This window comes from Artemia franciscana, chromosome 21 (genome assembly GCF_032884065.1).
Source record: "Artemia franciscana chromosome 21, ASM3288406v1, whole genome shotgun sequence".
NCBI lineage: Eukaryota > Metazoa > Arthropoda > Branchiopoda > Anostraca > Artemiidae > Artemia > Artemia franciscana.
In genome coordinates, this window is record NC_088883.1 from 7,393,714 (window position 1) to 7,409,992 (window position 16,279).

A 16,279-nucleotide genomic window follows, 5' to 3' on the forward strand; every position below is an offset into this window, starting at 1 on the left:
CTAATTTAAACAATCCTTGAAACATAATTTAATGAGTGATAATCTCTGGAATGTTTTAAAACGAATAAAAGTTACCCTACATAGGGGGGGGGGATAAGTGCCCCTTTCACAAATTATGACAAAGACCACACTTGCCAGGCATGACAAAATGTAAAATCCGAAAAAACAAGGATAACAAGAGTTCCCCCTTCACCGTTTCTTGGATTTCTTGTAATTGCAAATCCGAGCGTGATTAACAGTGAAGCCTCTGAAAAAACCTCAACAGGGTGAGAACCTGACTGATGCCCACAACTATTCCATTTTAATAAATTCTTTTCATTTAATGTTGGTGTCTAAGGTTTGCTTTATTCTTAGGACTTTTATTTGTTTCTTCTTTACTCTTTGTGCACTTTTGTGCACTAGAGGATGGTTGAAAAGAGGCCTCAGTCTAAATATCTACCTGTTAGCCCATATTTCTTTTACTGGCTGGAATTGTCCTCGTTTTTCTTCTTCACATTTTTTTCACCTTTTGGTTTTTAGTTTGTCTTTATTCTATCATTATTCTGTTGTGATGGAGGAGGAGCGTGTCTAGCTGAGTTGGCCTCAGATGGCACGGTGCTGCTGTGAATTGTTAGTAGTGGCACTAGTTATTCTATTGTAGAGTGTTTAAGCGAGTTAGGTTCTTATTAATTATATTAATTATATTAATTATATTAATTAATTACATTAATTTTACTAATAAATTAATTGTATTAATTAATTATATCAATTAATTATATCAATTCTTATGGGTTTTGTATTGTATTTTGCTGAATTAGTCATATGGTCGAAATATCGCTCCCTTTCTTGCGCTATACGCTAATGCAATAATTCCTTTCTTTGAAAATTGCTACTCAAAGCCAATCAAACTGAGATAAAAGATCGTTTCTAGGTTCGAAAGATGAAATAATGTCTTCTGATATTATTGTATTAAACAAAATTAACTATTGAATTCAATAATAACTGTTTGGGAACTTGATTATTTTTTATATATTAAAGAACCGTCGCAGTATAATTTGTATGTTGCTTAAAAATTTCATGTCCTATACATAGAAATATAAAACAACCGACGGCTTGGGTTTGAAATGTGGTGCCATATACGCACCCAACCGAAAATGTAAGGTCACTCCCATCGACCTTACAAGACCGCTTGGATTTTAGAATCAAAGGCCGCTTGGATATGGAATGTGGTGCCATATACGCACCAAACCGAAAATGTAAGGTAACTTCCAAAGACCCTTACAAGGCAGCTTGGATTTTAGAATCCAATACCGTTTAGATTTGAAATGTGGTGCCATATGCGCATCCAACCGAAAATGTAAGATCACTTCCATAGACCTTACAAGGCCGCTTGGATTTTAGAATCCAAGGCCGTTTGGATTTGAAACGTGTACCATATACGCACCCTACGGAAGATGTTAGGTCACTTCCATACGAAATGGGGTACCATTTATGCATCCATCTGAAAATCGAAGACCCTTGCATACCAAATCTGATTAGAATACGAATAAAGATCTTACAGATGGCCTACTCGCTCAAACCTATGCCTTGACCCTCCTGTACTAAAATCAAATAACAAATTTTTTTTTTTAACTACAAGTAAGGGGCAACATTAAAACTTAAAAACGAACAGAAAATGTTCCGTATATGAGAGGAGTTGTCTCCTCCTCAACGTCCCAGTGTTTACGCTCAAGTTTGACTCTTTCTTACAAATATACTTTTTGAAACAACAAAAAGCAACAAAAAAACAAATAAACACGCATCCGTGATCAGTCGTCTGGCAAAAAAAAAATTCCACATTTTTGTAGATAGGAGCTTGAAACTTCTACAATAGGGTTTTCTGATACGCTGAATCTGATGGTGTGATTTTTGTTAAGATTATACGACTTTTAGTGGGTTTTTCCCCCTATTTCCTAAAATAAAGCAAATTTTCTCAGGCTCGTAACTTTTGATGGATAAGACTAAACTTAACGAAAGCTATATATTTAAAATCAGCATAAAAATGCAATTCTTTTGATTCAACTATTGGTATCAAATTTTCCTCTTTTAGAGTTTCGGTTACTATTGAGCCGGGTCACTCCTTACCTGAGCCGGGTCGGTCGTTACCACGAACTGTTCGAAAATAGGAGAGAGGGCGTTAGAATTGGAGCAAAAATAACGCTTGAAAGCAGAGCAAGCTTCTAATCGATTTGGTCCAGATATTTTGTTCGATTTCGAATACGAATAATTTGGTCCAAATGCACAAATAATCGGTTCAAATTGACAAATTCGCGAAGGAGTGAGGAATTTGGCTTATAGGTTGACCCCTTTAAGCCTAACCATGACAACTTTTGTCCAACACAATTCTGTCTGTTCTAAGAAATTGTGAATGACAGCCGTGATTTAGAAACGTATTGCAAATGTGTATTTCTCTCATAATTCAAAGGGGGAAAAGATTCAAAATTCAAAAAGGGGATAAAGATTTTGTCTCACTTTTTGCATTTTATTTTGATGCTTAGAAAAAAAATAAATGAAAACGTTGCACATGGAGGATGAAAATCTATTTTTTTTTTTTTTTTGTCAATTTAATTCGTATCTTGGGAAACAATATTTTCTAACGAATATCTTATATTTTTGATATCTAAGAAGTATTGCAGCATTGAAATTTGAATGAACTAAAGCTTTTAGAAACTATAACTATTACATTAAGTCTCAATGCTCCAACGTGAATCAGTTGAAAGTAAAAGAAATATCACTCTAGAAATAACTCCGAAAACCTCTTAGTTTTCACTTTATATTGCTACTATCTCATGTTTGACAGCGTTAAGTCATTGGCCGGTATGAAGCTAGGTCTATTGTTATAAACTCTTGCTGATTAGCTATATTTCACTATCACAGCGAGTTTCTAAGCAGTGGCGTTATAAGGACTCGTCGGATTTTTTTTTTTCAAAATTCGTCACGAATGAAATAAGGGGTTGACCTTGCCAAGTTCTGACAGGAGTGAACTCTGACCAACTGCGGGACTCCCCTGGGACTTCGACTGTAGAACTTCCCGATAAAAAGAAATATTTTATTCGTCTCCTTTTTGGGTCTGGGCTGAGAAAATGGTTTTCCTGACCTGCATTAAAAAAAGAATAAGAATAAATAAATGCTGTCTTTTTGAAGGGTGTAATATCATGGTTGCAGCGGTAGCTGCTACCTAGTTAAGTTGAAAACTAAGTTAAACTCTAGTTAAGTTTATAGTAACCTAAAGTTAAAAAACGCGTTTAGAAAAATAACTACCTGTGAAAAAGTTGAAAAAAGTGAAAAAATTGTCATCTGACACTTATTCAGGAATGGTAACTATTATTTCAGTTCGTCTTAAAAGTAAAATTTATTGCGAAAAGAAATGTGTATTGATTTAAAAAAAAAGAAGTCTGAAACCCTCAAAAATGGCGTCAGATCAAAATGGAAAGTCTACCACTAGATCAGCAAAAACTACAGCCCCCCTCCTTGAACAACAAGGGAAATAACTTTATTGCGTGGGTAGCACTTTTACATGAGTATATATAACTATTTGAAGTATTCGCCTCCGAGGTGGGGGATTTATCGGAAGATGGATTTTGTACAAGGGTAGGGGAGTGGAATTTCGTGTGGGGATTAGGCAGGCATAAAAAATATGGGTATCCCCATCGAGCTTGAGATCCGCTTTGCCGTATTCTATCTAGCCTATTAGGTATTAGAGCAACATATGAAATGGGTAACTGTGCTATTACGGGTATTACGGTGCAACGTGTGAAATGGGTAGCGGTGCTATTACGGGCATTACGGTGCAGCATGTAATGCTACAGCAATAGAATAGGTCGATGACATATTCCCGTTGACCTAATTCAGATCAGCGTTGCCATTTAAATTATTCCCTCTCTTTTCCATCATGATTGTTTTCATGAGTTTCGTTATCGGTTGATAAAAGCCAGGGAAAAGCTTGATCAGACAAATTTAGAGATACGTCTTCTTATAATAAAAATCAATATTCTTGTCATTAATTTGTCATTCATAGAACTTAAAACAAATGGTTATGGTGAAGAAATGGAAGGCAAAAAAAGTGACACATTTTAGAAATCTGGGACATAAAAGGGAAAAAACAGACACATTTTGTAAATTTGTGACATAAAACGAAACAATACCCAACTGGACGTATATTTATATATTTTTCTTAAGAAATTTTAGATTAAAAATGATTGATTAAAAAATTTCAGTCTGCTAGAATGGGGTTGGAAAGCAGCATTTGCTAGTTTACATGCATTATGGCTCCCATTTCAAATTTCATGTTAGTTAAAGCATCCACACAAGGTCTAATTTAAATACGATAAAGTGTTTGCAAAAAAGACTTTTTTTGACCTTCCGATTAACATGTGCAACATGTGACATGGGCAACGGTGCTAATACGGGTAGTATGGTGCAATATTCCGTTTTTTAGTAACAGTTCTGGCTCTTCATGATTTATAGGCTAATCTATTTAGCAAGTGTTTTTTTTTTTTTTTTTTTTTTTTTTTTTTTTTTTTTTTTTTTTTTTTTTTTTTTTTAAGTTTTCGATCAATATTTGATAGGTTTTGATTGTAAGTGTTATCAGTTGTTTTTTTCTTTATATTATATTGTAGCGTACTCCTTATTTTTTGAGGGAAATAAAGAAAATAAATAAAATAAAATAAATAAAAACTTGGGAAAAAAAGAAGAAAAAACATGTTCCTAGATCCGCAAGTATTGATATACTATATATTTTAATGCATTACAAGATGTCTGGGGTGGGAGGGGGTTATTTTGGACATCTCTGATGTGTTATCTCTAATTCCAATCCGTATAAGGGATTTATATAGCTAGTATACGTTTTTATCTTAATTAAATATGTTATCGAAAATTGACAGAATATCACATTTTACCGACTTGTCTTTTATGGGTTGGGACAAAGAATGTACTCCTTCTTGGCATACATAAAGGAGTTTATCCCCTCCCCCTAGGGAAAAGTGGTTGCAAGTGTTTTTCTCCTGCGAATATTTGTGAGAGAAAATACACAGTTCAAACTAGATGAATTACCCTCACTTCCCCGATACTGTATTCTTCAAAAACATCATCATTTTTTTGGGTTAAAAACGAGTTTTTCAGCAGCCTTTTGCGGGAAATCCCCATTCTCCGAAATTTTCCAACTCATGCGATTAAATCGGCTTAACGTCAAGCTGGAATAGCCAGAATTGAAGCCGGAATGGAATAGTTTAATGTTAAAAATGATTTTCATTGAAAAACTTATTGTTTTTGTCAGATTTCGCTGATTATTTCGTAGCAGTAATCAGGCAACGACAGACTGCCAAAGATTTTCCTTGGTGGCCAACCGTCTAGGACCAAAGGACAAGTAGGTCGTCCTTGAATGGGATGGGAGGATGTCATATGCCGTGATTTAAGGGAAGCAGGAACTCCTTGGGAACGTCTAAAGAGGGAGGCTTTCAATAGATTTGGATGGAGGGAAAAGAGTATGTAGTAGTATTTCGTAGGAATAATGTTAGTTCAACATCAGCGAACAGACTAAAACTCATCTTTTATAAGGTAAAGAGTAGTTTAGATTTTCCTTGTCATCTGTGCGATTTTTGATTTGTGCGATTTTTTTCCGAAAACTAAAGGTGTATTTCAGATTACTTTTTATGAAAATTGAAGCTCTTGGGAACTAATGGCTGGGCTAAACCAATATATATATATATATATATATATATATATATATATATATATATATATATATATATATATATATATATATATATATATATATATATATATATATATATATATATATATATATATATATATATATATATATATATATATATATATATATATATATATATATATATATATATATATATATATATATATATATATATATATATATATATATATATCTAGTCACACCTGTCAATAAAAAAGCTGACATTTATGAATGACAAGATTTTTTCTTTACTTTAACGTCACATTTGTATCATATAAGCGAAAAATTAAAATGTCCGAAAATAATTTAAAAAGCTTGTCACTGGTGATTAGTTCCCAACTATTGTCAACTAATTTGACGTGTTTGTATATCTTACCTGATTCCTGTTACACATAGAAAAGCTATTGGTCAAATTTTCATCTTTGCTTGTCCAAAAAATCCCAATTGTCTAATGCACGAATTTTGTGCTTGAAAGCTGAACAACATCTAACTTTGTAAATAACGAACAGCACGCATAATTGGCGCTTTAGTCGTGCTGAATTTTAATATCATGGAATCATGTGACTATAATATGGCCCGGGCCACAATGAAACCAAGAATGGAGTTCCTCCAAGATAAAGAGAGCTATTTGCTATTAGCTATTGAACAAGCATAATTATTGTGCTATAGTCAACGCAGATCAACATCAAAATTAACTTCTCGCAAAAAAATTGAAGCAAATGTTCAACCTCATAGAACCTTTGAAACAGATCAAAAAGATATTTAGCTTATACTGATAGATAAATATACCAAGAATTTTCTACCTCTAAAAGGAGGAATTGCTGCTTATTGTGCTCTGAAGCACAATAAGCAATTAATTACTTTAAAGGCTTAAACAAGTGCTTTTGTGCAGCATGATACTTGCAATTGCTAATTGAATACCAAAAATTAAAAAAAAATTATTTGCAATTATCTTATTGATCCTTAGATTTTGCAAAAAATATTAGATGAAATTTTAGTTATCATCCAGAGAGAACCTACTCATGAAGATTGCTTAAGGTAATATTGTTTTTGCTGCAGTTTTTGCTGCAGTTTTTTGCTGCAGATCCATGGTATCTTCAGTATTTGAAAGATACCATGGGAATTTTTTTTCTTAGATAAATCAGGTTTGTAGCACATCTGAAAAATAATGATGTATGATATAACCCGTTTTGACTTATCTCAGCCAATTAAAAGCCGGTTTTTATTAAAACTGTCTTTTTAGGTTATTTGTCGTCTTCTTGGTAATTGTCTCCGTTGTGTGGGTTCCGATTATTCAAGAGCTCCAAGGCGGACAAATGTATATTTATATTCAATCAATTTCAGCTTATCTGGCACCACCAATAGCAGCTGTCTACTGTCTCGCCATCTTTTGGAAAAGAACAAATGAAAAGGTAAGATTGGTACTGTTTTATTATAAAAACAGCTTTTGCAAGTAACACAAATATTCGTCCTTCAAAAAATAACAGGGATTGTTGTTTACTCAAAAAAAAAATTTGTTTATTCGTCTATATCCACACTATCGCCTTCGGGATAGTCTCTTCGAGGTTTTGCTCATTTTTCGCCACCAGGAGTATATCTAATATACCAATTGGGTATACCAGGAGTATACCCAATTTGCCCTGCGCAATTCAGCCACGCTTGACATACACCCCATAGTGTATGTGATCTAGAAAGTGGGTACCCTTTCATGGTTGCCCATCATATATTATGGGGTCATGTCCCGGCACTTTTTCTTATTCCTGAAATTTAATCTTAAAAAAAACTCTCAGCGTTTAGCGATGAACTTTTCTGGTTAATTTTGAGGCGGAAGTATTTTTACACTTTTGTTGAAAATGTAGGAGCAAGAAAGAGGGTATGAGTAGATACCTTATCACGGTGCAAAAGCCGCTATTTTTTTTTTTTGCCACGAAGATTTGACCACAAATTTGGGAGGGGCATTTTTTTTAGATTGCTTTACGATAGTATTGAACTTTTACCTACGGATTGCTTCATCTGTTCCAAGAACTCATAATTCTAGAATTGAAACTGTTAAAATCGGTAAGTATAAGAATACCAAAGCAATCTACTGCGTGTCTGTGATCGGTTGTTTGGTTACAACCCGTAACCTGTACCGTATCTCTTACCTGTTATGATGTATTTCAATACTTCTGTATTGTTGTCACCTTCATTTAGCAACCTCTCAGCAACTTCCATACGCCGGGATTTGGTAGATTTGGTTTGGTAATTTGGTAATTCCGTGACAGATTTTTCTGTCACTGCCCTTATGCGAAATACATTCAAATATTTTGATAGTACGAGCCGATTTATGTGCCAACATCATCAATTACTTCTCTGAACGTGATTTTGTAATCATGTATTTATTTTTTATTTCATCGGATAAAGCATTTAAAACTTTATGAGAGTATTGTGGTTGGCCTAAAGCATTTTTCAGTTATTTAATTTTCAAAGATACAAATATATAGCCATGACCGGTTACCCCAACCACCCAGTCTGGTTATGCTAACGATCTGGATATATAAAATAAATTCCACTTTGATTATATAAGATGTCATTCCAGACAGACTTAAAAGACTGTCTCTATGAATTTCTTATGTCCACTATATAGATTTCATGCCAGGAAATGTCCAAGGTTTGTAAAAACAGGTGTAGCATGAGTTGTTAAATTACAGAGTAAATTCCTCCCGTGCTCAGTAGAATTCATTCGTATGCTACTCTCGTGCACTCATAAATAAGAAGGAGCGAAAGGTTATTCCAATAATAATACATTGCTACTAGCATTGGTTTACAGAGGCAGTTTTAGCGGAGGGACAGAGGGGGCACTTACCCCGGGTGCAAAAATTTTAGGGCGCAAAATTTCAAACAATAATCTAATGTCTATAATTATTTGTAGTTGTTTAAAATTTTGTTATATTTTTTTATAATGTACATGACGCAGTTAATAAATGTAAAATTAATAAAGTGTTAATTCATTAATAGAATAAAAAAAAACAGAAATATTAATCGATAATAATAATAGAATAGATAATTATCTAAAAAGCTAAAAATAATAAAACTAGAATTATTAAGTTCTTAATAAATTGAAAATATTTTTGTATATAAATGAAAGTCTTTGGTTAAAATTCGGCCTGACAATTTTCATGGAGACAGGGGGGGGGGGAGTGCTAATCAAGATTTGACACCTGGCGCAATTCTGTATGTTGTATATTCTGTATGTTGCTCCTTTTTGGGACATTTTAACTAAATTCAATAAAAAGAAAATTTGGTGAATTTTCATCTGGCTCACTGAAAACCTGCTTCAGTTCCCTCCAAGGTCACGAAATTCTAGGATAGTTAAGAGGTTTTGGGGTAGCTGACCGTCAGGATTCTGTTTCTTTGATAAGCAGGAAACACAATCCAAAGACTATTTTTAAATTATCAATAAAACACAATAAAAATCTTATTTTTTAATTATCATTATTTAATAATTTTTAATAATTCTTATTAATAGATTAATCATTATAATTCTCATTTATTATCTGCGCCTCTAATTTACTGTAATAAAATAAAATTAAAAAAGGTAAAAAATGACTATAACCGCTAGATTATTTATTTGAAATTTTGCGCCCGTAAAATTTCTGCGCAGAGTTAGAGCCTTCTCTGTCCTTCCCCTAAAACCGCCTTTGCATGGGCCCAATTAAATAATAATTATAATTCCCATTTATTAACTCCCCCTCTAATTTATTGTAATAAAACAAAATCCCAAAAATTAAAAAATGACTTTATTCGTTATATTATCTATTTGAAATTTTGCACCCTCGAAATTTTTGCACCCGGAGTAATAGCCTTCTCTGTCCTTCCCCTAAAACCGCCTTCGCATGGGCCCAAACTTTAAAGTTAGTCTAGAGATTCGTAGTTGTCGACCCAAAGGAATCTTTAACTCAATTAATAATTTATAACAATTAATGAAACAATTTGGGGTTATGAACTGTAAGCAAAACGGAATTTCAATACCAACAGATACATCAAAAGAATCGAATTTTTTTGCTGATTTTAAATAAATAAAATATCATCAACTTTAAATATCATTAAATATTATTAAGTTTAGTCCTACCCATCAAAAGCTACGAGCCAGAGAAAATTTGCCTTATTTTCGAAAAAGGGAAAACATCCTCTAAAGGGCATACACTCTTAATGAAAAGCACCCCATCAGGTTCAGCGTATTAGAGAACCCTACTGTAGATGTTTCAAGCTCCTATCTGCACAAATGGGGAATTTTGTAGTTTTTTCCAGAAGAAAAATCACGGATGCGTGTTTATTTGTTGTTGTTTTTTTTTTTATCAAGGGGGCTATCGTATCGACCCAGTGTTCCTAGAATTTCGCTAGAGGGCTCATTCAATGGAAATTAAAAGTTTTAGTACCCTTTTTATGTGACCAAAAAAATTGAAGGGCAACTAGGGCCCCTCCCACGCTCTTTTTTTCCAAAGTCACCGGATCAAAATTTTGAGATAGCCATTTTGTTCAGCATATTCGAAATATCTAATAACTTTGTTTTGAGGACGACTTAATCCCCCAAAGTCCCTGGGGGAAGGGCTGCAAGTTGTGAACTTTGCCCATTGTTTACATATAGCGTGATATTTGAGACTGGGAAGTATACAGAAGTTCTCAGGGGGGATTTTTTCTAGTGGGGAGGGGTTGGGTGAGAGGATTTCATGGGAGAATCCTTCCATGGAGGAATTTTTCATGGGAGAAGAGACTTTCTATGGAGGGGGCGCTGGATTTCCTAGCATTATTTAAAAAACAATCAGAAATTAAATAAAAAATAAGTTTTTTCAACTGAAAGTAAGGAGTAACATTAAAACGAACAGAAATTATTAGGTTTATGATGGGGTTCGTCCCCTCTTCAATGCCTCGTTCTTAACGCTAAAGTATTTTTAGTTATTTCAAAGAGCTATTTATTCTTTTTAGACCACCTTTGTGATTCAGGGGGTCATTATTAAAGAATTAGAAGAAAATTCGAGCTTTAGCGTAAAGAGCGAGGTATTGACGAGGGGACGAACCCCCTCACATTACGTATATGAGATAAACTTCCTCCTCAATACCTTGCTCTTTACGCTAAACTTTGAATTTTGTTAAATAATGGCCGACATAAGCAATAACTTGTTTATGGTGTTTTCTGGCCAATCTTAACATTTAATTCTGCCTTAAGCAGCTTCATAACTATGATTTTTATGTGATAATAAACCAAAGATATTATATGTCTTCGGCTTTTGGTTGTTATTAAATAAAAAATAAAAAAAATTCCAACTAAAAGTAAGGCATAACATTAAAATTTATAATGAAGGTAAATTATTACGCATATCTTTCAAAGATCTTTTCTATCATTTATTAAATAAAAAAAAACAAGTTTTTTTAAATGAAAGTAAGGAGCGACATTAAAACTTAAAACGAACAGAAATTACTCCGTATATGAAAGGGGCTTTTCCTCCTCGACACCCCGCTCCTTACGCTAAAGTTTTTTATTGTTTTAAAAAGTAGAGTTGCGAGAAAGAATCAAACTTTAGCGCAAGGAGCGGGGTGTCGAGGAGGAAAAGCCCCTTTCATATACGGAGTAATTTCTGTTCGTTTTAAGTTTTAATGTCGCTCCTTACTTTCATTTAAAAAAACTTGTTTTTTTATTTAATTTCTGAAAGTTTTTGAATTAATGCATGTCTGATTTTGGCTCTCCGTACATAAATTACTAAAATGAAATTTGCATATTAATTCTTTTTTTGGCTAAATGGCTTTCTCTTAGTTTTGATCAGACGATTTTGAGAAATAAGGGGTGGGGAAGGAGGTCTAGTTGCCTTCCAATTTTTCGGTTACTCAAAAAGGCAACTAGATCTTTTAATTTTTAACGAACGTTTTTATTAGTAAAAAAAAACGTAACTTAAGAATTAACTTACGTAACAAACGTACATAACTTACGTAACTTACGTTACGTTTTATCCCAATTCTTTAAGAATGATCCCTGAATCAGAAAGGCCGTAGAATAAATAGTTGAAATTATTTAAAAAATTTTTAGCATAAAGAGCGAAGTATTTATCTCCTCCTAAATACCTCGCTCTTTATGCTAAAGCATTTTTAGAACCCTTCATATGCGTAATAATCTCTGTTCGTTTTAAGTTTTAATGCTTCTCCTTACTTTCAATTGAAAAAACTTTTTCATGTTTATATTTTCATTGTTTTTTTTTTATAGTAATGCTAGAAAGTCCTGCGCCCTTTTCATTGAATTTCTCTTCCCCCATGAAATACTCCTCCAAGGAAAGATCCTCCCATATAGCCCCCTCCCCTGAACCCCACACCCAAACCAAAAAAATCCCCCTGATAACATCAGTACACTTCCCAGTAACCATTACTGTATGTAAACATTGGTCAAAGTTTGTAACTTGCAGCCCCTCCCCCAGGGACTGTGGGGGGTAAGTCATCCCCAAAGACATAGTTATTATGGTTTTCGACTATGCGGAACAAAATGGCTATCTCAAAATTTTGATCCGTTGACTTTGGGAAAAAATGAGCGTGGGAGGGGGCCTAGGTGCCCTCCAATTTATTTGGTCACTTAAAAAGGGCACTAGAACTTTTCATTTCCGTTAGAATGAGCCCTCTTGCAAAACTCTAGGACCACTTGGTTGATACGATGACCCCTGGGAAAAAAAAAAAAAAACAAAAAAACAAATAAACACGCACCCGTGATTTGTCTTCTGGCAAAAAATACGAAATTCCACATTTTTGTAGATTGGACCTTGGAATTTTTTCTATAGGGTTCTCTGATACGCTGAATGCGATGGTGTAATTTTCGTTAAGATCCTATGACTTTTAGGGGGTGTTACCCCCTATTTTCCAAAATAAGGCAAATTTTCTCAGGCTCGTAACTTTTGATGACAAAGACTAAATTTGATGAAACTTATATATTTAAAATCAGCATAAAAATCCGATTCTTTTGATATATCTTTTAGTATCGAAATTCCGTTTTTTAGAGTTTCGTTTACTATTGAGCCGGGTCGCTCCTTACTACAGTTCGTTACCATGAACTGTTTGATTTCAGTCATTTGAAAATTGCTCAACTTGTGACTTTCATTTTCATAAAAATAGTTTCGACCTCTTTGACCGTTTTGTTACTATGCCTTACAAAATTAGTTCCGCAAATATTGCTAGTTTCAGTTACGTGGGAGAATCTTTCCATAGGGAAATTTCTTGTGGGGGAAGGGAATTTTCCATGGAGGGGTAGCTGGATTTCAAAACATTATTTAAAAAATGACCAGCAATTAAATAAAAATAAGTATTTTCAACTGAGAGTTTGAAGCAACATCAAACAGTTCGTGGTAACGAACTGTAGTTAGGAGTGACCCGGCCCAATAGTAACCAAAACTCCCTGAAAAATCGAATTTTGATACCAATAGCTACATCAAAAGAATTGCATTTTAATGCTGATTTTAAACATATAAGTTTATTCAAGTTTAGTCTTACCCATCAAAAGTTACGAGCCGGAGAAAATTTGCCTTATTTTAGAAAATAGGGGGAAACACGCCCTAAAAGTCATAGAATCTTAACGAAAATTTCACCATCAGATTCAGCATATCATAGAACGCTACTTTAGAAGTTTCAAGCTCCTATCTACAAAAATGTGGATTTTGTATTTTTTGTCAGAAGGCAGATCACGGATATGTGTTAATTTGTTTGTTTGTTTTTTCCCAGGGGTGATCGTATTGACCCAGTTGTCCTAGAATGTTGCGAGAGGGCCCATTCTAACGGAAATGAAAAGTTCTAGTGCCCTTTTTAAGTGACCAAAAAAATTGGTCCCCCACAGTCCCCATGGGAGGGGCTACAAGTTACAAACTTTGACCAGCGCTTACATATAGTAATGGTTATTGGGAAGTGTTCAGGCGTTTTCAGGGGGATTTTTTGGTTGGGGGAGGGGTTGAGAAGAGCCGGATATGCTGGGAGAACTTTCCATCGAGGAATTTGTCACGGGGGAAGAAAATCTCAATGAAGGGAGCGCAGGATTTACTAGCATTATCTAAAAAAAAACAATGAAAAAATAAATATGAAAAGTTTTTTCAGCTGGAAGTAAGGAGCAGCATTAAAACTTAAAACGAACGGAAATTATTACCCATATGAGGGGCTCACCTCCTCCTAATACCTCGCTCTTTACGCTAAAGTATTTTTAGTAATGTCAATTATTTATTCTACGGCTTTTGTGATTCAGGGGTTATTTTAATGAATTGGGACAAAATTTAAGATTTAGTGTAAAGAGAGAGGTATTGATGAGGAGGCGAACCCTCTCATATATGTAATAAAAACATGAGAATAAAAAGTTCTTTACGTAAGCTAATTTATAAGTTACGTATATCTTTTACTAATAAAAAGATTAGTAAAAATTAAAATTTCTAGTTGCCTTTTTAATTAACCAAAGAGTTGGAGGGCAACTAGGCTTCCTCCCCCGCTCTTTTTTCTCAAAATCATTCGATGAAAATTGTGAGAAAGTCATTCAGCCAAAAAAATAAATATGCAAATTTCGTTTTAATTATTCCTCTGCGGAGAGCCAAAATCACAACGTGCATTGATTCAAAAACGTTCAGAAATTAAATAAAAAGACAAGTTTTTTTAACTGAAAGTAAGGAGCGACATTAAAACTTAAAACAAACAGTAATTACTTCTTATATGAAAGGGGCTGCTTCCTCATCAACGTCCCGCTCTTTACGCTAAAGTTTTTACTGTTTTAATAAGAAGAGTTGAGAGAAAGAGTCAAACTTTAGCGTAAAGAGCGGGGCGTTGATGAGGAAGCAGCCCCTTTCATATACGAAGTAATTTCTGTGTGTTTTAAGTTTTAATGTCGCTCCTTACTTTCAGTTGAAAAAACTTATTTTTTTTTATTTATTAAAAACTTGAAACGAATAGAAAATTACTTATATGAGATGGATTGCCTCTCCTCAATAGCTCGCTCTTACGCTAAAGTTTCTTAGTTAACTTTAAAAGAGGATATTATTCTAATTAAACAGCCTTTGAGATTCAGGGGTCATTCTTAAACAACTGGAACCGGAATCAAACTTAGGTTATTTTATGGTTATATTAATTAAAAAAAAATAATATGCAAATTCCATTTTAATTATCTATGCTTGTGAGCCAAATTCAAAACCTGCATTAATTCAAAAACGTTTAGAAATTAGATAAGAAAAACAAGTTTTTAACTGAAAGTAAAGAGCGACATTAGAAATAGAAAGTATTCCGTATATGACAGGAGATGTCCCCTCCTCAACGCCCCGTACTTTACGCTAAAATACTTTATTGTTATATAAAGTAGAGTTGGGGAACGATTCAAATTTACACGGCTGAAGTTAGATACACGGCTGAATGAAGTGCGGCATATTACACCCGTATATATTACAAATATTTAAATGTGGAGAAATGAACAAGTAATTGCACTTGCATTTGTAAATTACTTTGTTTCGCTCCAGTTCTAGTGACTTTAATATCCTGGAAAAATTAAAAAAAGAACAAATAGTAAATACTTGAAAAAAATATATGAAAATATACGAAAGATTTAGATACACCGCTGAATGAAGTGTGGTTTTTTTTACACCCATATAAATTAAAAATCTTTAAATATGGAGAAATGGAAAAGTTATTGGAATTGTATTTTTAAATGATTTTGTTTCGCTCCAGCTATAGTTGCTTTAATCTCCAGGAAAAAGTAGAAAAAACAGTAAATACATGAAAAAAATCTATGAAAATATACGAAAAAGATTAGATACACGGCTGAATGAACTGCGGCTTTCTGAACCCGTATAAATTACAAATATTTAAATGTTGAGAAATGGACAATTAATTGCAATTGCATTTGTAAATTTATTTTATTTTGCTCCAGATCTAGTGACTTTAATTTCCAGAAAAAAAACCCAGTAAATACATGAAAAAATATGTGAAAATATAAGAAAAAAGTTAGATACACCGCGGAATGAAGTGCGGCTTTTTACACCTGTATAAATTACAAATATTTAAATGTGGAGGAATGGACAAATAATTGTACTTTCATTTTTTAATTACTTTATTTCGCTACAGTTCTAGTGGCTTTAATCTCTTTCCTTTTTTCTCTTTTACCCTCCCTCTCTTCTTCAGCGGTATTTGTATTGGAAGAAAACATCACACCGACTAAACAGTGTTTCAGGATTCTATATCACTGTTGCTTCGAGAGGGCCTCTTTTAACTTAGATTTTGATTGAGGTTTTTTTTATTGTTATCGGTACTTTTTAATCATTATCTCCTTTTTTGCTTAGAGCAAGGTAGGGCGGAAATTTTGACCGAGTTAACTATTCTTTGTTTTTCTATTCTTCTTTTCTTTTTGCAATCGAAGCATAATGTTCATTTTTTTCTATAATTTTTTTTGTATACTCTATTTTCATCCTTTTTTTATATATACAGAAAGACACCGGTTGCTACAGTACTTGTACAACGCTAGCTTTCAGTTTTTGTTATTTTTCATTTAATGAAAAATTCAAGTTTTTTTACAATTTT

General features: G+C 33.5%; 1 protein-coding gene across 2 annotated transcripts in view; it reads left to right on the forward strand.

Annotated features, from left to right (window-relative positions):
• The window catches only part of LOC136040640 (sodium/mannose cotransporter SLC5A10-like), a 141,972-nt gene that overhangs the window by 109,629 nt on the left and 16,064 nt on the right, over positions 1 to 16,279 (forward strand). For both annotated transcript variants that reach the window (XM_065724920.1, XM_065724921.1), the window contains exon 9: positions 6,975 to 7,143. In XM_065724920.1, coding sequence (XP_065580992.1) covers positions 6,975 to 7,143 — 169 coding nt within the window. The remainder of the gene's footprint in view (positions 1 to 6,974; positions 7,144 to 16,279) is intronic.